This window comes from Chiloscyllium plagiosum, chromosome 22 (assembly GCF_004010195.1).
Source record: "Chiloscyllium plagiosum isolate BGI_BamShark_2017 chromosome 22, ASM401019v2, whole genome shotgun sequence".
NCBI classification, from domain to species: Eukaryota; Metazoa; Chordata; class Chondrichthyes; order Orectolobiformes; family Hemiscylliidae; genus Chiloscyllium; species Chiloscyllium plagiosum.
Genome location: NC_057731.1, coordinates 34,572,924 through 34,595,636, shown reverse-complemented (window position 1 = coordinate 34,595,636; position 22,713 = coordinate 34,572,924). Strand labels below are relative to the sequence as shown.

At 37.3% G+C, this 22,713-nt stretch overlaps 1 protein-coding gene across 31 annotated transcripts in view; it reads right to left on the bottom strand.

Annotated features, from left to right (window-relative positions):
• Nucleotides 1-22,713, bottom strand: part of tcf7l2 (transcription factor 7 like 2) — a 200,150-nt gene that overhangs the window by 58,365 nt on the left and 119,072 nt on the right. Inside the window, exon 1 of one of the 31 annotated variants that reach the window (XM_043712747.1) lies at nt 1,259-1,546. The exons of 29 other annotated variants lie outside the window; for them this stretch is intronic. In XM_043712747.1, coding sequence (XP_043568682.1) covers nt 1,259-1,381 — 123 coding nt within the window. In that variant the 5' untranslated portion in view covers nt 1,382-1,546. Of the gene's footprint in view, nt 1-1,258; nt 1,547-22,713 lie in introns of those variants that run through there. One more of the 31 variants, XM_043712748.1, reaches the window with a different exon arrangement.

Below are 22,713 nucleotides of genomic sequence, written 5' to 3'. Positions count from 1 at the left end.
GGAACATTCATGAAAAAAAAATTTCAGTCTTAAAATGCTCATTTTATTCATGCTGGTGGTATGTTCAGAACATCTGGCACTAATTTTGCTCATAGCAGGAAAAAGACAGCCCCACAGCAGTGGAATACATATACAAATGAAAACCTCAACCTATATACATACTGAAGAAAAACATCAGATTTGTTTTTAAATCCAATCAGAATGCATAACATTAGACCTAAATCGCCATTTGGGTACATTCTAAAATATCATTGAATGGAAGGCTTTTGTTACACTTCCCCACAGTGAACGAAGACATGCCAAAACCTCAAAAGTGAGGTTTTCCTGTAAACTCAAAGACTGTTCAGAAATGCTCTGCATATTCCTTTTTAACCAGTAAATAAAATCTTCTGCTCCTTCACAAAAGTCTATGAAAATGTGCACATTCAAAACAACAACTTGCTGTCTAAGATTCTACAAAGTACCTATTATATCTGAGGTGCGCCACGCTTAAAATAATTTTAGCATTTTCAAATACCTTTATAATGAGTGAACCTTCAAATATCAAATTATCATGTGCAGAGTATTAATAGACAATGCACAACTTTTCAAGGAGAAAGAATGCAAGTAAGAATATCAATATTGTTTTTACACTTGAATTCATAAAACAATTTTATTTTTGCTTTTCACAATCCAACTGATCGTGTGATATTAGTTAATAATAAAGTTTAATTTTTAAAAAATGCAACTTTTTTGCTTTCAATGCCCTTCAAATGACAAGCCTTTATTTAAAAAACGCCTGAGCTTTATACATTATTTGCACTCTGCTGCATTCAAAATAGCTTCAATAACTGAGTCATATAAGCAAATCATCTGACACTTTCCAATATATTTCATTTAAATTCCAGAAGCACAGTTTAACTGAATGCAAACAGGATAGTGGAATGTTGGAATGAGTCTAGTCACAGCTCAAAAATGTAAATTCAGAGTGCAGAATATTCCATACTAAACAGTTATCAGGTAAAAATCAGTACTGAGCTGGTTAAACAACTTTTCTGAAGAAAAGCCAGTCATGCTGCCTGCAATTGGGTTTCCCTTTTTGTTTCTTCTTCACAGAAGAGATGCTTCTGAAAGTGGCGACACAAAGGTCACAGTTTCAAGTATTGGATAGAAGGTCGCTCCTTTAGCTGACCACCTCTTAACCATAGTAACTGGCCTTATCTGAAGCCCATCGGTTGAAATAAAACACAAACGTGCACTGTAGCATATAGTAACTTACCCAGCTGTTTAGATTGAGATGCCAGCAACCAAACTGATGGAGAAAGGAGAGCCCAGAGGCTAGCGTTCCTCCTTTATTGTTCCCTTCTTCCATTCCCAGCAAAATCGCATCCCTCGGGTACATGCTGCTTTATCTTCTGTTGTCTCTTAACCTCTACAACTTTCCCCCCCTTTCTCTGTCTCCTTGGTGCCGACTGCGCTTTGTATCTTTGTGGCTTTGCGAGTGTCCTTTTTTTTTTAAAAACGATTACTAAAAAAATGTCTTAAAATATCAAGAGCTTTCCAGTTCTGTGACCTGGTGTTTTTAGAACAAACATTCTCATTCACGGTTTCCATTAGTAGCATCTTACTCCTAATGTAGTCCTATATCTGCCGTACAGCAGATACCAAAATTGAGGATACACTCAAACGATAACATAGATCACTGCACCAAAATGCTCACTTAGAAATGAGTAAGACCGCACACATGGGTATAACCCCATGCGTACCATTTATTTTCTTTTCAAAGCCGATAACTCTCCTAGGATTACCAAAATGACAATGCTGCAACTCTAAATGGAAAGGTATCAATAAGTGCAGCAGTGAGGAGACAAGCATTGGTTAAGGGAGCATGATCAACAAACTGTAGCATGCAGTCACATCTGTGGGAATGTCAAATCCCTCACGCTGAACTTCTGGGGGTAGAGCTGAGAGAATGCTCTTTTTTTGACACAGTGACATTATAATATATATCATACATACACGTACTCATACACTTGAAAATATAAAAAAAAATGTAAAAAAAGACACCTGTGAGGTCTTGCCATCAGTCCCAGCAGGCTTTTTTTTATTATAACAGTAAATAGGGTGGAGAAAAGGCAAAGCACTAGACCTCACTGCAGCTTCTACTGGCTGACCTCGGCTACACACAATATACAAGAGCAGCTTTTGTATTGCAAGGATTCTCTTTCCGAGTTGCTTTTTGCATACTGCTTCCCGTCGCTAATTGCATCCCCAAACAAAACCCTCTCCATCTCCAAATTGGGGGCAGCTCATATGTTCCAGTAAATGCCTTTCACAATAGAAGCAAAAGTAATGAAATGCTCCCATTAACCGTGACACCCCCCCCCCTCCACACCCACCTCCAAAACCATGAGTAAAGGTGGCACACAGCCCACAAAACCATCCCACCTCCAAAAACCACTCAAACAAACTTTATACACATCCAGTTTAAAACTCATTCAGCAGAATCTGCAGAAACTGTCGCATACCTTTCTTTCCCATCTTATCTGTCTATTCAAAAAACTGACAAGACACGAGAACAGGGGAAACAAAACAGTATGCAGTTTTTTCCCTCTTTATTTAGTGCTCTGCACTAATCTGGCCTTCGCGTGCAAAGTGTCGGCCAGAAATCTTTAAGGCCTTAATACCAAAACAAAACCTTTGAATTCCCTTTATATGGTGCAATACAGGCGCTAACAAAGGCAATGAGGCTACAGTTTGACATGTAAAAAACCCAACAACGAGGCAGCTAATTACATTCCCTCCCTCTATTCATGGTGGCCACCACACTCCAGCAGCTTCTTTTGTCACACGTGCAATTTCTTAAGTAAACTGGGAGTTTGGTTGCTGATGATGGACAGTTACTAATCATTTAGCACAATGAATGCTAAGTACGGCAGAAAGGATGGGCAACTTCAACACAGATTTCTTTGGGATTGGAGGATGTGAGAAGAAAAAGCAGGAGGAAAGCTCGCCACACAGACGACGAAAGGTGAACACTTAAAATACCAGACCCTTTCAGGACACACATTTACCTTACATTCACTGAGGGAGTGGGTAGTGATGGTTCTTTTTTGGGGGGGTGGGGGGGGAGAGAATGTGGAGGGAATGGCAAAAAACACACTGTGGGAAAGAGAGACCGCAAATCAAACTTGCCAACTCAGATCAACTTCAGCCATTACAGCAAGAAAAGAAATTCTGAACGCTTCCATCACCCAATAGTTTCTTTCCCCCAGAAAAGTTTGTCTTAAATCTCAATTAAAACAAAACACGATGTAAAAGCACAATTCACCTAGAAGCTATATCTGTAAATCAAAAATAACACTCTAAGGCATTCAACGCTTCTTAAAATTTGCTAACTTACCATTTACACCTGCTCAAATTACGATGCTTCACCCTGCCTGAATTCAAGCATGCTGCCGTTCCCGTGCAACAGCTAAAATCAGCCAGCTCTTCATGATGTGGGCAAATCCACTGGGGGGCAGCACCCTACCTGAGCCACTAACAGCTGAGATGCTGCTGAGATAGGGAACGAAGCGTTTACATCCAACTCCAGCTCTCCAGGAAAAGATGCTCAAGTTCAGGTCTATTCAGTGAATTACCTTGCTTCATGGGAAAGAGATAATGAGATGGCAACACTCATTTGATCAGAACCAGCCCCAAATCACTAACGGTTCAGAAAGGAACAAAAGAGTAACAGTCGCTTGCCTTCTTGACAACATGAAAACCAGTTTCAATCTCCCATAATGTTAAACTGGCTGCTATTTTGAAACAAGAGACAAAAAAAGAATTTCCTCTATCACCCCTCCCTTCCCCAAGATATAAAGGCTAACATACCGTTTATTTTGCCCACGTAACCAGATCAGTTTAAGCAGCTTCATCAGAAAAAGTAGAACTACGAAATAATTTTGATACATCAATTGCAAGTTTTAAAATAATGGCAACTTAGCAAGTTGTATGTCTGTGCTCTAATATTTGTCACAGCCAAGCGTGGAAAGCAGTTCCATAAAGCTTCACTGCCCACTTTTGAAGCCTGCGTTACTAACACACGCAGAATGACACCACTGAGCGCCTTTAAAGGATACTAAGGGAAAAAATGACTATTGATCTTCAAATGGTGATAATTGAAAAGATCAAAAGATTAAACAAAATCAAAAAATGCGCTGACTTACCATGTTATGCTTTTTTTTGTTACAACTTGGTTGAAATTTCAGTCAAACAAGCTTCATCGGAGGTGTCAAATTTTTGGCGGACTGTGATCGTATTACTTCCGCAGCCTTGCCTCTCAATACTTCAGAACTTTTTACCTAGCTTTGGTTTACTTTGAAAGCTGCAGCTCAGCAAACCAGCACAAATTATCTTGCCACCTTCTACAGCTCTGATGCTTTGGCCGCTAACTTTGGAAGGCCCTTTACTACTGCATCAAAATTAGCATTGTCAAAGCGGTTAATGAATATTAATACTGTATTTGTCATTGGAGCTGGCCTGATGCTGAACTCCGAGCCATCCATCAGGGACAAGATTAAGAACACAATTATTTCTGACTGACAGGGTCCAAATCTGCTAGATTTTTTTTTTGCAAAAAAAATAAGAGACAAAAAAAAACATCTTATGGGTTCCCCCTGGGGACGAACAGTCAGATTAATACACTTTTAATGAAGTGAAGGCTATTAAGTATGAAGAAAAAGCAAACAAGATGTACAAGTCGAACTTACAAATGCAGCAAGGTGGCTGATAAAAATTAAAAGAATACAATATCTTTTTCGACAGCTGTCTGAAATTTTTCTTCAGAGCTTTCTGCGATGAAGAAAGAATCTTTCTTCCCAAATCTGCATCATTTGAATAAGGAATGCACTGTTATAACCCACTTGGGATAATTGTCTCTATCTTATGTCTTAACAACATCAACTCAAAGGCAGGATCCTAAATAATTCCTACACAAATATAATAATCAACACTTCCTGAAAAACAATTGACAATCACTATTCTTCTCTCAATTGCATCTGCATAAATCATGTTGCTAAAAATACTTTAAAAAAAATGTTAAACAGACCTTGTGCAGCTTTCACCATACCATATTAAAAAATTGCAAAAAAACTTTATCTTGCAATACAAAAGCACAAGTTATAACATACTTAGAAACAATGCCCTAACCTTATAAAGCTGACAGTTTCTGTGGAAATTTAATCATGAATACCGACAACAAAAGGCAACTTCATTTAACTAAGCTTTTATGGTTATCTTTTATTTACAGCTAAATATCACTAAAATTTCCCTCAAGTCATGCGACTTGGTTTGATCTCAAGTACAAGAACAGTAGATACACAGTAAATATTATCCATCGTTACTCTCACTTACTTCCTTTCCACCCATGCAAGCTTTGTTCTCTGCATTTTGGTAAATCTGCACAATTTTTAAAAATATATATCAGAATACAGCCATGGCACCCACAATGGGAGACAGTGAAAAAGTTCAGACGCAGTTTTAAAGAACAAAAGGAAATTTGGAATAAAGTGATTTGAATTGCAAACCTATAATATTTAATTGCTCAGCCAACCTTTAAGAGCAAGCTCTAAACACCTGAAACGGGGAAATATAGAACTGGTTTTAGCCCTGCTCACAGGACTAATTTTTCTTTCTCTGCAATGTTAAACCTTTTAAAACTTATTTTACTTAAAAGTTGATTTAAGGCTGAGGGGGTAGTGGAGGAGGAGGAGGAAAATAAAAAAACAAACTGACAGATGCAACAGTTAATGCCATCTGACCAGTGAAATAAGGGGGCCTGGGTCAAGCGACTATGGCTGCCAAGCTAATCTACTGCTCTCAATGACCACCCCACTTGCTGCTCCTAATACCATTAGCAATCCTTAGATGAACATTCTAAATTGGAGTTTTGTCCCCTTAGGAGCCAGTCTGACCCTGGTGTAACAACCCTGGCACTCCATATGCAGATGATAAATCTCCCGAAAACACTTCTTTCAGCTTTAAGATTCTTTTTCCCTTGCGCGTCTTTTGTCTCGCTCAATTCTTTAAACCCACTCCGACTTGAAATAAACACTGCAAGCATGAAAAAAGCCCAATTTTTTCCACCAACATGTTACACATACCATTTAATTTTCAAGTGCACCATGATACATTTCGAACAAAGTATTATTGGTGTTTTCCATCTTGCTTGTCTTTGTGTAAATTGTGTCTATATTGTGTGTCTTGAGAACAGGTGAGAAAAAGAGAAAATGGAGGTTGTTTGTGAGAACTGTCACATTTGAAGCTTTCTAACCAAGTGAAGTTAGAGGCTGCTGACTCTGAAGCGGTGGGTACAGAAAGCATTTGCCTGACAGAACACTTACGGCAGACAGCTCCCGCTACCTCTACTTACACAGCACGATCACATCAGCCCTAGTATCAAATTAACTCACTGACTTTGAAAGTTATTGATCTGCTATTAAGACACTAGTGAACTTGATGAAATCAGTGCTGTAGGTGCAGTGAAGACTTCAAAGTCTCACACAGACACATAAAACAAGTTTCTTTGATCCTTTTTACGATCCGCAGAGGGTTTAAAGCCCAATTCTTGATGTGCTGCTTTTCACACTCATCAGGTCTGATTTTTTTTGCAATAGACAGCTTGATAATATTAATAGCACATATTTTAGAAAGCAGCTAATTCTAAACCAATACCTTAATTTGCTTAGACAACAGCATCATTTATTTAAACATGTCAAACAATTTTCACCTTTATTGCTGTCTGCACTGCAGGAATCAGGAATTTTCAATGCAGAAGTGTATACGGCCCTTGCCATGTCTACATCAGTATTTTAACATTAAGATGACTAATGTGTACAAACTTGCTGAAATGCTTATCTGAAGGACTGACCATTAATATTTACTGCAAATTTGCTATGAAACACCATAAATAAGTATATTCGGAACTGATTTTATGGATTTATTGAATTGATATACAAGGTCAGGGTCTGGAGCTATTATTCAGAGATTTTTTTTAAAAAAGCACAATAGATTTTTTAAAAATAGCCAAGTGTCTAAAGGAATGCAACACTAAAGCATAACGAGCAGCAGTATTATTGGACATGCAATAAAAGATGTTAAGAAGTTCAAGTAAAGAGAAGAAAAGAATTTGAGCTGGAAACTGCAACTTTAAACTAGAAAATGAAATTGAATAAAGAAAAGAAAATCCAAACCTCAGTATGATAAAATAACCCACAGATTAGGCCCTCGGTCTTTCATTAGGGACAACAATTATTTCTTTCTACACAACACGCCAACATGAAAAACTAATTATTGATAAAGATATTTAAGCTGGAATTTAAAATATTGTACACTTTAGTAAAATGGTAAAAGAGTACTCTTTTAAACAAGGATCTCCTGCATTAACCAATTCTCAATTTCACTATTAAATTTTAATTACATTAGACAATGCCAAAAGTTCTAAGTTGGTTAGGAGGTAATATTTTAGTTTTAAGAGATATATTTGTAAAATATATTCAGCAAAAGTGACAATTTACATAGGTAAAATACACATGGTTAATTATGAGAAGTAGCATATTATTGTAAACAAAAAAATCTTAAAAAACAATCCTTTACCATGATTTTACATTTAAACAAAAAAAAGGTTCATGCAAATGTGCTACAAAATTCTCCTATGTGGACAGTTCTCACCAAAACACTGTTCACTAATGAAATCATCTACAATACAATTCAGGAACAAATTAAGTTTTTGTACTAGCTACTGGGGTCCCACTTACAATTCTAATGAAGTCAACACTCCAATAAGATGTGTTCAGAAAGTTTCCTGGGCCACCAGCACAGAGATCCTTTTCACCAATTAGTGCAAAGAAAAAGAAGGAAAAAAAAAAGCGCCCGCACTCAAAGAGCTAGGCCTTACGGCAAATCTGTCATGTCGACTGAATTGATCAACGGGACTGGTATTTCTAATGGCACCTTGTCAGAAAAAGTCAGCCATAGGGAGCCACCTGTGTTACTCTTTGCAGACAGCTAAAGAGCAAGATACCGATCTCAGGCAACATCTTTTACTAACAATTTGGATGAGCAGTCTGATTTCTACTGCCGTACAACTTGTCATTCTGCAATCATCACCTGGCTACTTTTTTTTTGAGGATTGTTATACGCTGAACACAGCTCCTCTGTAGACAGCCAATTTACTCAATGCTACAAAAACTACAAAACGGTGAAAATTATCCATTTCTAACAAACACAATTAATTGTGCATATCATTATGTTCATGTATTCTCTTGCCTAATCCCAAACAGAGCTTAGACTTTGCAATATGACAAGAGTACAGTTGTCATGAGGTCCTGTTTGGCCAAGGAACACTTTTCCAGGTTCAATAACACAGCCCCCGAAATCTCAAAAGTTAGCACCAAACAATAAAGTGTCTATGAACCATTTTGCATTACAGTATATGGACAGCCAGATGTTTACCAAATACATTATTGGGTTCCACAAAAAGAATTCGGAAAGTGAGCTAACTTGCACATAAATATCAGGAGATGGACATATTTTTTCTTTGGGGGGGGGGGGGGGCAGGCTTCCAGTTTGTTAAGTGACTCAAAAGCACTTGGATTGTAAATCACGTATTGTAACCTTTCTTGCTCTCATCAGTCAATGAAATTCTCAGGTTCTTTTTTCGCAGCCTGCGGCGGTGGCTTTGCCCAGGGACATGTACCAATAGAAAAATTTTCATTGTGTTAGCATTTCAAATGGCAGAAAGTGAAAGGAAGCCCTAACTGATCATAGCCTGCGGAATTAATTGGCTATTCTCTGAATAATGTCGCGCATCGCATATCCTTGGGAGACGAACACTAGCCAAGGCCACATTTTGTGCAACAGCTTCAAAAAAAAAAAGCGCTTCGGGGGTATTGGAGGTCTTAAGACTTTAGCGCATTTCCCCAAAGACCACGCAAATACAACCAGTGAGCCTTGCCCAACTAATCCATTTGGTAATTAAATGCACAATTTCATTAAACATTCTTTCATCGTTTCAAAATTATACGAACAATAGATTCCCTTCAAATCTATATGTAGGATTCTATACATCAATGCAATAAGTGCAACTGGAAGACTTCGGTTTTTAGTGATGAAAAGTATGAAATATTTTCGGCTTTTTGCCAATTTTAAAACAAAGAACTCAAGTAGACGCCATGTTGCTACTTGTTTCATTCTGTGGGATTAAAGTTTGAGCTTTCTTTCTTTCGTCAAAGGCTATGCAATGACCCTGCTTGATATGAGTATACTTCTCTTTAAGACACATCTTAATCTAACCTTTTGCAGGACTCTTTGCTTTCAAACTCAAAACAGCATTAAAAATAGGCATTGTTGGTCAGCCCTGGGAGACTGAGCTCCTAGCTTTCGCTGGCCAGGGCAGTAGCCTTCTGGATACACAGCTGCTTATGCACCAAGTTAAGCTCTGTATAGCAAAGGAAAGCAAAGTGGGAGAAAATGAAAAGACGAGATTAAGCATCTTCGCAAATGTTCCATCTTTCGTTATCGACTTCAGCCTAGCGTGAGGTGTCAATTTTCAGCTCTAAAGAGAGGACACAAATTCGCAGCGGTCCCATTATGCGGTCTCTTCGCTCATTGTATATTCCGTCAACGAAGTCAATCTTATTAACTTCCGCTCTGGTTCACACATGACATTTTCTTCAATTTTCTTGCCAACATCAAAAACATCAATTAGCAGCTAGAAAATAGGAAGGAACAAATGACAGAGCCCGATAACGTCAACTATTTGAAACAGAGGGTAAATCTATTCCGCAATACTGAATGCATTCATTACCAATTCATTTTCAAAGCAGACTTCCAAATAGCAAGGAAAATTAAATTTATCATCTAGAAATGTCCAGAAATTGTTTGCTTTTTAATCCTATATCCACAGCGTCATTTCCAAATATATGATGATGAAATGTTACCTAGTTTTAGGTTTATACAATGCAACTTAGAGAGAAGTTGGAATTACTCTAGATGGGTTCAGCAGTATTCCGAATGCAATGAAAATCATGTAAAAACATGAAATAAATGGAACCATCCAAATTTACTCCAATATTTATGCACATGTTTTGGTCTACTTTCCAAAATTTAAGTTTAAGAAAGATTTCTTTATCCATTGAAATGAGTCAAATTACAATCTTATTTGCTTTTTGCAGACGACTTTATTTTACTAGATAGCTGACATGTAGCTAAAAGTGTACTGTGGCAAACCTTGTTTTACAATACTTAAGTAAAAGCTATTTCTGCTGATGTGCCTGCTTTATGAGAATGCTTTCATGCTTGTATTACATCTCCAAGGGAGTGAATAAAAGCAAATTTAGTGACTGCTGAAGACGACTGCTCGGAATTAATGTGAACAGAAAAGAGCAGCTACACCAAATAAACAGATCACTTTCCTCTGGCCATTGATTTCTTGATCTTTTGACATTATTTACGAGCTTCCTATTCTCTTTCCTGTCTTTTTTCCAATGTCACAAAGGAAAAATGTCTAAACAGCTGATGGCAGGATTATCAATTAGCTGTCAAGATTCTGCTTTCCAGTACTGAACAATACCTGCCATAACACAGTGAATCAGTAATATAGTGAGGCACTTATAATACTGTGCTTTTTGTGTATAGACTTGCATAGCACAGTGAAAACGTCTTGACTGAAACTTACGTCTGATCATTTCTACAAATATATTGATTTATCTGTAACTGAATACATATTGTAAATTATAATTAAGAATTTATATTTAATATCAGATAACACTGACTTTTAAAACTATATATTTTTCCTTTTAAATTATGGGGTGGCAGATAGGGTGAGTGATACCTGCCACATAACCTCCTGTAAACACCTTCCATTAAAATTGCAATCATTTTCCTTAGGTACACGCCAAGACCTAATATTGGTGCTTTTATTTATTCTGTGTCTAAAATGGGGTGGAGAGAGATAGAAATAGTATCCAGAATCGGTGATCAAGTTGGCAACAGTGCTAATGAGGATGGATACATTCACTTAAACAATCATTTGCACAAAAGTGTATTTTGCTTTTAAAGATTGTTGCAAGCTGTGAAACTAAGACTTTGAGAATTGTAATTTAATAAGCATCTTACAAGATTCAGTAGCCAGTTCAGTATAATTAAGTCATTTTAAAAGCAAGACAAACAACTGAAAATAGCACTATCAAGTTAACAAGTTGGACGATATTGTCCAAGCTTTAGAAATCAAATTTCAACAGTAAAGGCACAGAAAATTACATGGTAGAAACAGAAACCATAGCCACATAAATGAATACACTGTTAGAGTTCACGAAAATAATAAGTTAAAATGTAAATGATCTTTATCTTAACTGGTATCTTTAAATAAAGTGCTAATGTAAAATACAGAATGTAAAACCATTTCAGTTTATTTAACAACTGTCTCTATGTTACTTTCAGTTTGTGAGAGAATTTTGCATCAAAATTTTCAATACTTTCAGTCCCTTAAGAGGTAGAACAGAGACCTTGGTAACTGCAAGGTGTTGAAAAAACATTGCTCCAGTAGCTTAAGTGGATGATGCTTGGAGGTTCTGACACATTTAAAAACCAATATCACTGCTGGGTAATTTAGTCAACATTTTATAACTATTTCAACATTCTGTGGCACCTTAAAATGTTGTTTCAGAATTAGTGCTTAAAGGAGCTACAAGTATTTTAAGTAATGACTTAGAAGATCGGGGACAGTAATCAGTCAGAACATATTTGGCAATGGGGTGGGAAGGAAAGGAGAGCATTGGTAAGGAAAGAATCTTCAAAGATTTTCCAATGCTTTAATACTTGGCTGTATTTGTTAAAACATTCCCCATCTGCAGTATAGTACAGTACACCCACGACTGCATAAAATTCAAAAATATTACACATGATCAGAACCAGGTTATGCATTGTTAAAGTCCAAAATTTATGTTTTAATTTGCAAGCTTTTTGTTAACATTTATCTAACATTTTTTTTTAAAAACTACTCAAATTATTATTGGTACCACAAATGTCAAAATCAAATTCTATAAAGTGTTATTGGTATTTTTTCCTGACAATTTACATCCTTATTTGGATTAACAAGTTCAAATATTTTTACTGTTGTGTCAATAGCAAAATGTTCATTGACCCAAAGCAACAAACAGTAACCACAAGCTGCTGATTACCGGCATTTGTGGTTGTGGTTCTGCACCGTACTCTGTCCTTGAAACTGATGCCGCACACGAATCCATTAGGCGAGAGCGTTGGTGCTCTTGATCTATTATTTACAAAGAAAACCCTCCCCTTGCTTAAGTGGCCCCTATACTTCAGCCTTCATTACATGATCATTTTTATTCCTGTAAAAAAAATCCTCCATTTAATCAGGCTGATGGCACCTATATGGTATCCAGTCTTGCTGCTTGGGGTTAAAAAAAATCCTAGCATTCCTGCAATGGCATCATCATTTGGAGTACTGCGATAATTTAATATCTAAATTAAGTCTAATTTATTAGCAGAGACCCTGCGCTACTTGGCCTTTTTGAAACAAAACTGAATAATTTGCTTCCTATCATGCATTACTTTAGATTTTTCTTTAGTTATTGCACTATATACAATTCATTTTCAGACAATGCAAGCATTCTACATATGGTTTCATTGACATTATAATCTGTGGAAATTTTTTTTTAAGGAAACTAATGGGATTTAATTATGTTTTAGATACTACTTAAGAAACCATTCCAAATGGAATATCTTTTTTTTTCAAATCAGTGGTAAACTTATTTAAGTGATACTTTATGCTTCATCAAGTGCTTGCATTTCTAACTTGCAGGACAATTTAAATATACAAGCATTTACTAATTGTTCTTGACCACATTCTCTTCTCACTAAATCATACAACTATACACCTCATAAGAACAAGATTGAAAAGCTATACAACAGATTAATCTCTCCTCCACTATTCTCTCCTTCACCCTTCCAAAACAATTTTTAAAAAATAAAATGTGATAGAATTTTTACTAATTGCTATGAATTTGTGCAATTATGTTATTTGTTGTGCAGGAAAAAAATACAATTTAAAAAAAAACTTTACTGCTGATTCATTTATACCATAATATTACAAGTCAAATGGATCCAAAAGCATGGACTATCACTAGAGGAATTGCCTTAATCATTTTGACATTTAACTAGCAATTATTAATTCAATTTGTCTTTATTACAGCTTGATAGATGAGACTGATGGATAACCATCACTAGCTGTGGTATGGCATTGCATGACAGAAAACTGCAGAACAATGCAATGTTATAGATAAAGCTGTGAAGCAGCTGCTACAATTGCACAGCGAAGACTCCCTTTCAGGTGCACACTATTAACCTGGCTACAGTTGATCTAAGTATTAGCAAAAATACTACAATGTTGAACTATTTGGGTCACAGTATTTCACGAATAGAAAAAAAGAAAAAAAATACAAGATGAAATATTCACTAACCATATCTCAAAATAAACAATTTTATTTGCAATGCCAGGTTTGCCAGATATTTAATTTTTCTATTAGCTATAGATAATCAGATTTGGTACCCACCAGAAACATTGCCAATCTATTTTTTTTTTAAAAGAAATGCATGAATAGTGTGCACATTCGCCAGATTAAAGTGACTTTGATAGCCAATTGCAATTCCATGCCATTTAGTGCCAAGACATTTGATATTTTGACAACGTGGAGGTATACTCATCGCCATGTCACTGGCAGACACGAATGAAAATTGGTCAAAAGCAACCAGGTTTTCAAAACTTGTAATGAAGTTATATGATTTCTACTGATAGCCTGGAATTACTGAGAGTTTGAGTCACCATTGAGGAGTCCTAAAGTGCTGTATAATGTAGTGTTTTACAGCACAGTATATTTATCACATCAAAAGTATAACACCCCAAACTACTTACTTTTTTCTCGTTAAATATCTATTTCATTTTCGAAAGCGTTTACGGATTCCATTTACTCATCATTACTTGTCGGCAATTCTGTGACCTTATAGCCCAGCATATATAATTTTCTAAAATTTTCAAGATTTTTCTGTCGATATTGAATGCTTTTAGTTAGGACTCATTGGAAATAGTTCACTAGTATTGCAGAAATGACCACATAATTTTAAATGGCTCTCAGACCTTCCCTAACTTGATCTGCTCCAGATGAAAAAAAAGAGACCCAATTTTTCCAGTCTTTGCTTATAACTAAAACTTTTGACTCGCTAGCATTTTCATTGTGCGTTCTGGATCCTCTCCATAATCTTGGCATCATCCCATAGTGCGCACAAAACTGGAAAAACAAAAACCTTCAGGCACTCATGCTTGGGATTGAGCACTCCTAAATCAGTTACAAACAGCATCCTTCCAATTTATTGCCCCTCTCCATCTCTCAAACTGGCATTATTCCAATCCCCGACAACTTCCACCCAATAGACATGAATTGAAAAGAAGATAGTGAAACAATACTGTACTTACAATCCCAAGGCCAAAAATCCAGATATCACCGAATTCCAGTACCTTGCTCTTGTTGCCATTCTTGCCGTGTGAATCCAAGAATGTAAAGACTGGAAATCAATTTGACCATTTTGGATATTATAGTAAGCCCTATACTGTCCCCATGAGTCATGTTTTGACATAAACATCCCACATAAACATCTGTATTGTCAATTAGCACAATCCAATGATTTTTATCTTTTGTATTCTCGCAGCACTGAAAACATTTGGAGAACCAGCCTGGCTAACTTGGCATCATCAAAGATCATACTCAAAAGCTTCTTATCCAATGTTGCTCAGATGACTGGTGAACTAGATTTAATGTTCTGATTAATGATGGAATTTTAAAAATTGTTTCACCAAAATCTTGTAAAAGTTATTGTTCAGCTTTATTTCAACTGTAAAAATCAAATTTATACTCATTAGGAGAGCATAGTAAAAATGTGGCTCACTTCATTTCCAGCTTAACAAGTCCTAGCTGGTTCTTTATGACATATAGCTTTCATAGAAAGGAGACTGGGATCATATCTTAATAAGCAAAGTAATGAGGAAATGTTATTTTCAGTGTTATATATTTAAAAATGTAATTTATAGCAGGTTCATCCAATGGTTTCTCCAATCAAACAAATAAATGTTTATACACTGCACTTTTAAATAGCAAGATAGTACAGTGTAGTCATCAAACATTAGTCCAAGAACGAAACAGAGATCACAATTTCTTTAAACAAATGAATGAGGTTTTAAACTCTTTTTAGAGAGATTTCAAATCACAAGATGAAACCAAAGTATGCAGAAAGAATTATCTAATAGTGGCGAGAGAATGACACAGAATGCGTGGTGTAGAATCATAGAAATAAGATATACTAAAACTGTGAAACTAAAAAAAGGAAGCATTGGCAATATGCAACTCTGAGCAATCAGCAGTTTAAAACTAAACCTGTGTCAATATTGTCAATAAAATGGTTTAAGCTAAAATGCTAACCTCGCCTTTCTCTTTTAGATGCTGATTGACTAGTGTGCCTTTTCAGAATACTTTCACAGGCTGCAACAAATATTTGTTGTGATGTCCTCACTAATGAGATGATTAAAGATTTGGCTTTCTGCCGAAAATAACATTTGTTTCTAACCCAGGTGAAAAACTTGCCTGGCCACTAGAAATGATTTTTCACCCTCTTCAAAGACCGGTCTTTATAGGTTTTTTTAAAACACGGATGGTTTAACTCTGTCTTAAACAATATTTGTACTTTGCCAGAACACCACTCCTTGCCATGTACTGTGAAAATATTTACGATTTAAGATTAAAGTCTTTATATCCAGAGAACAGTCTTTTACCATTTGCTGCCTAATGCAATCAAAGCAGACAAATTGTCGGGATCACTATCCGTTTGGAATTAATCAACCATTCAGCCTAGTCTGTTCATTCTGTAATATTTCATGGAATGCAACAATGTGCACTTAATACCTCGCTGCAGTTTATATCGCAATTCTCAGCTTGATGATGCCCAAAGGGTGCAATTATCTTCAATTGCAGCAAGTTTTTTTTATGAAATTCTAGTTGACCGCGTCACATAAGAAATTGGAATATGCAAGCATTTCCACCCATTTCTCAAACAGCGTAAGCATTTTTGAGACTTAAATTATATAGGATTTAATTGCAGAGCAATATTAAATGCTTGTTAAATGTAAGCAAAAAGTCGACAATGGACCAAATTAATATACTGTGTGTATAAAATCTCAGCCCAGGAAAGGACAATTATAACCTAAGCTTTTCTAAAACTGTCAAAAAAATTTAAACTGGACCATACTACATAAAAATTGAGTTTACTTGTAACCAATTAAAGAGTAATGAATAATTGTTTGGTACTTGCCAGTAAATCATATAAAATGTAATGCCAGGGTGTCCTTTAATTGCTACTTTTAATGCACTGAACCAATTACCGTTTCAGCAGGAACTGATTATGTAACAGTTGCAAGGCAGTGAACACATGAAAGTTTGGTGGGGTGGGGGAGTGGAGAGAAGGTGGGGGGGTAGGGAGGGAGTGGGGAGGGGAGAGAGAGAGAAACAAACTAAAGTCTGAAATTTTTTTCCACGTAACAATCAAAATTCCTTTTTTATTCTCAGAGGTGAACTCTCCCAACTCAGTGTTAGAATACTACCGGGATTTAATAATCACTGCTAGATCTTCTCTACAGGTTCAAGCATCTGAGGAGATTATTCAGTATGTCAGCCGCAGCTTCAAAAATTTCACATCATATTTACTTTTTCTATAAGTCAACTGATCTGGAATCAATTGGTTTGCTCAGAGTTAAATGACGATTTGCGATGAAAGATAATCTACATTTACAGAATGAGATAATCTCAATTCTTTCAGTAAATTGAATTTAGAACTATAATTGCAGCCGGCACTCTGTGTTGCAACAATCCCCTACCCCTCCCCACAAAGTGTATACAACATGGATAATTGACACTGTACACCAGAGTTTAGCTGCTTCACATGCAGAGAATCCTTCTGTGTTATCCTATACCATCCCAAAACAAATCTTATGGATCAGGTTTTAGTTGTCCTAAAGAAGCAAAACTACTGAAGCAAGAATTGACAACAACACCAACTGTTCCCAGGTTACTCTATGAAGTTATCCAAAAGGCTATTGGAATGTTAGTCTTATCCCAATGGGAGTGGAATTCAAACATGGTGCTTTGATCACCGTGCATCCAGAATAAATAAAAACTGAAGCTACTGGAGAAACACAGCAAGCTCAGCAGCACCAGTGAAGAGAAAAAACACAAATAATATTCTGAGTCTGATGTGACTTGTCTTCAGAACAATCATCTAGAGTCCTGCTAAGGGTTAAGCCACTTGCACAGACTTGGTTATTCTTCTCTTGGGTTCAGAAGTTCAAGTGCGATCTAATCAAGGTCTTTAAAATGGTAGAAGGGACTCAATACAGAGATATTACACATGGTGGGGAATCTAGATTGGGCAGAATGTTAAAAATGGGAGTCATATCGCTTCGTGGTGTAAGTAGGAAGATGTTAGTAAAAATCCGGAATTCCTGATTCTGAAAATAGTGTGGATATCAGAGTAAATGTATATTTCAAGACAAGGAAAGACATCGAAGTTTATGGGACAATGGGAGGTCAAGTTCAATGAGCCTGATTTAGTTAAATAACAAAATACATTCAAAAAAACATGAACGCTTATTCCTGCTCCCTTTGTTTCTTTCGAGGAGTAAAACAAGTTCTGTTTCCCCTAAAAGCAATAATTCACAAGAATCTCCTTATTGAGAAAATAACAGTAACAAGAAAGTAAATGTTTATAAAAGTGAATTCAACAAGTACGAAGACGACTTTGGTTGATTCACTTGTTAAAAGTTTCTGGCTTTCAATTTTATCTGGGGAACAAATGACAACCTGTGAGCTGGGGAATAACTGGTCCAAGTGTAAGCAGAGCTATGTCTCAACTTATGCCCTCAAAACCTCCAGTGCAGCACAAAGAACCACTCTTAAGTGTTTGCGCTAAAAATAAACTCAGAACTGTCAAAAGCAGTGCTGATATTTAGTGCTCCATGCACTAAGGTATCTCTCTTTTGGAGTAACTGACTCCCCTGCCCCACTGAAAGGCAAGTTTCCTGACTCAAGCCCTAGTCAGCCACTGGAAAGCAGAGTGGCAAGCAATTTGGTGAATCATGAGTCTTAATAGGGATGCCCTACTCCACATGAAGCTTCTGAGCAGAGATCAGCTATTGGGAGCAGAAGCCCAGGTTTTGGGGGATCAAGCAGTAAGGCGGCAAATCATTTATTTAGGGGTCACAGGGAGGAGTTTGAAGGAAAGGACGACCTTCAGTCACCAGCCCCTCACCATCCATTTCTACCCTCAATTTTCCTTAGATTGAGACTTCACCTCACTCCAAATCCAGCAGACATATCACCCTGGCTTCCAACCAATCACATTTCTCTGCTTCCAGGAAGTCAGATAATCAAGCCAATGGTCATTAATGGACCACTTAAGGGCCTTAAATGGTGGTGAGTTGAGAAGGTCCCCAATGAACATCCTTTCCAGACCTAATCGCTGAGGCAGTGAAATGGCAGCAAACATCTCCAGGGCCAATTCACCCAATTGTTTATCCTTATTGCTACTTTATTTTCCTCGCCTTGAGGTGGTGACAAGTGTCCAAAGGTACAAGTGAACAGAAAATGTGAATCTTTACTAAAGTACAGGACTCTAAATTTAAAAATTACGATCACTAAATGCCAATATTCTGTGTCATTTTAAAACTGTTGATTCTCTTTTAACTGTGAACATTCTAATTAAACTCCTAACAGTCTCCTGCAGGCTCTCTGTTCACAGACCAAAAGCAAGCTGCCTTGATTCCTTGCAAAGTTCTCATCACCACCTCTCACTGCTGCACATGAGCACACAGAGTCTCTCAACCTACAAAACAATATTAGAACCATCACCTAATTCTTTGGCGTCCAGATGTTATTTTGCAGATGTAACTTTTAAAACATATGGTCCCGTGGAACTAGTTTAAAGAACAAGGGAGTTATCCCACAGTCAACATCACAAATACAGATTTTATCTGGTCATTATCACCTTGCTGTTTGTGGGACTTTATTGCAGATAAACTGGCTACTGTGATTCCTATTTTCTAAGTGACTACATTCCAAAATGTAATAAGTTGGCTACAAAGCATTTTGGGATGACCAGTGGCAAAGAAAGTGCAAATCTCATTTTTTCCTTTTTACTTAAATCAGTCATAGATGATAGCATGCACCACTCTTTAATCAGAAGGTTCAGAGTTCAAATCACACAACAAAGAGAACAAGGCTGACGCTTACACGAAGTGCTGCACAGTCAGAGTAGCTGCATTTTGGATGAAATGGAAAACCATAATCCTTTTGTATTAATGTAAAGATCACATGGAACTACACTGTAGAGGAAGAGGGTTATCATCGTGTGCCTCGGCCAATACTGGATTTTCAGTTAACATCATAAAATAGATTATCTGGTCATGTTCACTTTACTAATTATAGACACTATTGAAATCTAAATATTTTATCTCCCATTGTCACTGATAACGGAGAATACTTAATATACTGTAGTCACTATTGTTTACCATCTCACACTCTAATCTTCTGCAGAACATATACTTTAAACTATTTTTCTGACATAAAAATATAAGCATTATTTCCTCTATGCCCCAAGTGTGAAAATGATCCAGATTCATAGGATGAATACCTCCTCTCTTAGCACCTTGTATACATTACAAATAAAATCATACAGTGTCAGGCTGCCTCCTAGTATAAATCAATGATAAAGAAAGGCACCTGCCCTGGCAGTCAAAAGAGCTACTCAGCTACTCCAGCCCTACCTCCGAAGCCCTTTAAATTCATGACTTTCATTTATAGATCCAGATCTCTTTTGAAACCTTACCTAGAATCTACCTCTACCACTCTCCCAGGCACCATATTCCAAATCCTAACAACTCTGGAGTAAAGACGTTTAGCGATCTATATGGACTTCAGTAAGAAATGTCCTGTACAGCCGCACCATGACCTCCCAACTCCCGACCAAAGGTTCGAAAAGGTTCCCCATGGGAGACTGATTAGCAAGGTTGGATCTCATGGAATACAGGGAGAACTAGCCATTTGGATACAGAACTGGCTCAAAGGTAGAAGACAGAGGGTGGTGGTGGAGGGTTGGTTTTCAGACTGGAAGCCTGTGACTAGTGGAGTGCCACAAGGATCGGTGCTGGGTCCTCTACTTGTTGTCATTTACATAAATGATTTGGACGCGAGCATAAGAGGTACAGTTAGTAAGTTTGCAGATGACACCAAAATTGGAGGTGTAGTGGACAGCAAAGAGGGTTACCTCAGATTACAACAGGATCTGGACCAGATGGGCCAATGGGCTGAGAAGTGGCAGATGGAGTTTAATTCAGATAAATGCGAGGTGCTGAATTTTGGGAAAGCAAATCTTAGCAGGACTTATACACTTAATGGTAAGGTCCTAGGGAGTGTTGCTAAACAAAGAGACCTTGGACTGCAGGTTCATAGCTCCTTGAAAGTGGAGTCACAGGTAGATAGAATAGTGAAGGCGGCATTTGGTATGCTTTCCTTTATTGGTGAGAGTATTGAGCACAGGAGTTGGGAGGTCATGGTGCGGCTGTACAGGACATTGGTTAGGCCACTGTTGGAATATTGCATGAAATTCTGGTCTCCTTCCTATTGGAAAGATGTTGTGAAACTTGAAAGGGTTCAGAAAAGATTTACAAGGATGTTTCCAGGATTGGAGGATTTGAGCTATCGGGTGAGGTTGAACAGGCTGGGGCTGTTTTCCCTGGAGCGTCGGAGGCTGAGGGGTGATCTTATAGTGGTTTACAAGATTATGAGGGGCATGGAGAGGATAAATAAGCAAAGGCTTTTCCCTGGGGTAAGGTAGTCCAGAACTAGAGGGCATAGGTTTAGGGTGAGGAGGGAAAGATATAAAAGAGACTGAAGGGGCAACTTTTTCACGCAGAGGGTGTTACATGTATGGAATGAGCTGCCAGAGGAAGTGGTGGAGGCTGGTACAATTGCAACATTTAAGAGGCATTTGGATGGGTATATGAATAGGAAGGGTTTGGAGGGATATGGGCGGGTGCTGGCAGGTGGGACTAGATTGGGTTGGGATATCTGGTCGGCATGGACGGGTTGGACTGAAGGGTCTGTTTCCATGCTGTACATCTCGATGAATATGACTCTATGACTCTTATCTCACTACTAGCCTTCTTGCTGATAATCATGAAATTATCATTACTTACTGACGCATCTTTTGTGGAAACAGAATGTCCTTTTCTACTCATCAAAATTGTTCATAATTTTGAAAAACCTCAATATGGTCTCCTCTTAATTTCTGCTCCAAGGAGAATAAGTCTGATTTGATTAATCTAAAATCCCTCATTCCTGGTATCATTCTAGTAAACCTGCTTTACACACTCTTCTATTAAAATGCATTATCTCACATTTCTTTGCACTGAAAATCATCTGCCAGGTCATTGCCCATTTGACCAACGTGACAATGCCACTTTAAAGTCTCTCAGCATCATCACAAATTACTGTTCTCCCTATCTTAGTATCAGCTTTAAAATTAGAGATTTTGCTCTCAACATCCATCTCCAAAACATTTATATAAATCAGAAAAATCATGGATCCCAACACAAATTCCTAGGAAACATCAGTTTTTACTCTTCTTCAATTTAAGCCAACTTTTAATCCATGCTGCCAAGGACCCTTAATCCCAAAAACTTTTGATTTGCTAACAATCCTACCATGTGGCCATGTCAAATGCTTTCTGAAAGTCTAAATATACAACATCCACGGCACTACCCTCATCCACTGTCCGTACCATCTTGTCAAAATACTGTTAAATTTGTCAGACATGACCTGCACTTATTAAAGCCACATTGATGGTCAAGTATGAACTAATTTTTCTCTAAGTGCATATTTAGCTTACTCTGTATTGTGGCCTCCATCAGCTTTCCCACTAATGGTATCAACACAACAGGTCTGCAATTACCTAGATTATCTTTTGCTCGTTTCTTGAACAATGGCATCACACTTACAATCCTCCAATCCCCTAGAGACTAATCCTGTGTTCAGTAAGGATTGGAAAATTTGTCAATGGACACTCAATTTGCTCCTTTGCCCCTCAGCAATCTAGGATGCATCCATCTCTATGTGGAGTGCTGCCAGCCATTTTAACATCTCTTCTTTATCTATCATTTAACTGCTCAGTTGCTGTATACCTACATTTTCAAGGCCATTGTCACAATTTTTGAATTTAGTAAAAACAGAAGCAATATATTCATTTAGTATCTCTGCCACACTCTTGTTTCAGTAACCAGCTTATTCTGCTTGTGCCTTACGGGCCCCACTATTTCTCACTAACCTTTTACTATTAATATGTAAATACCAGGCTCAATAGGGCTAGAAAAGAAGGAACTCCGCTTTGCACATAATCTGTGAAGTACTTGACAGAGAGAGATAGTCGTGCTTCTGCTCTTTACATTATACTTTCATTTTACACGAATGGCCACCATACTCAATTGAACCAACTCAGTTTTGGCACTAAGTGTCTTTTCTACCAGTCCAGGTATTTTCAACCTTTAATTGCACTGAAGTAATGTCTTCATTTCCA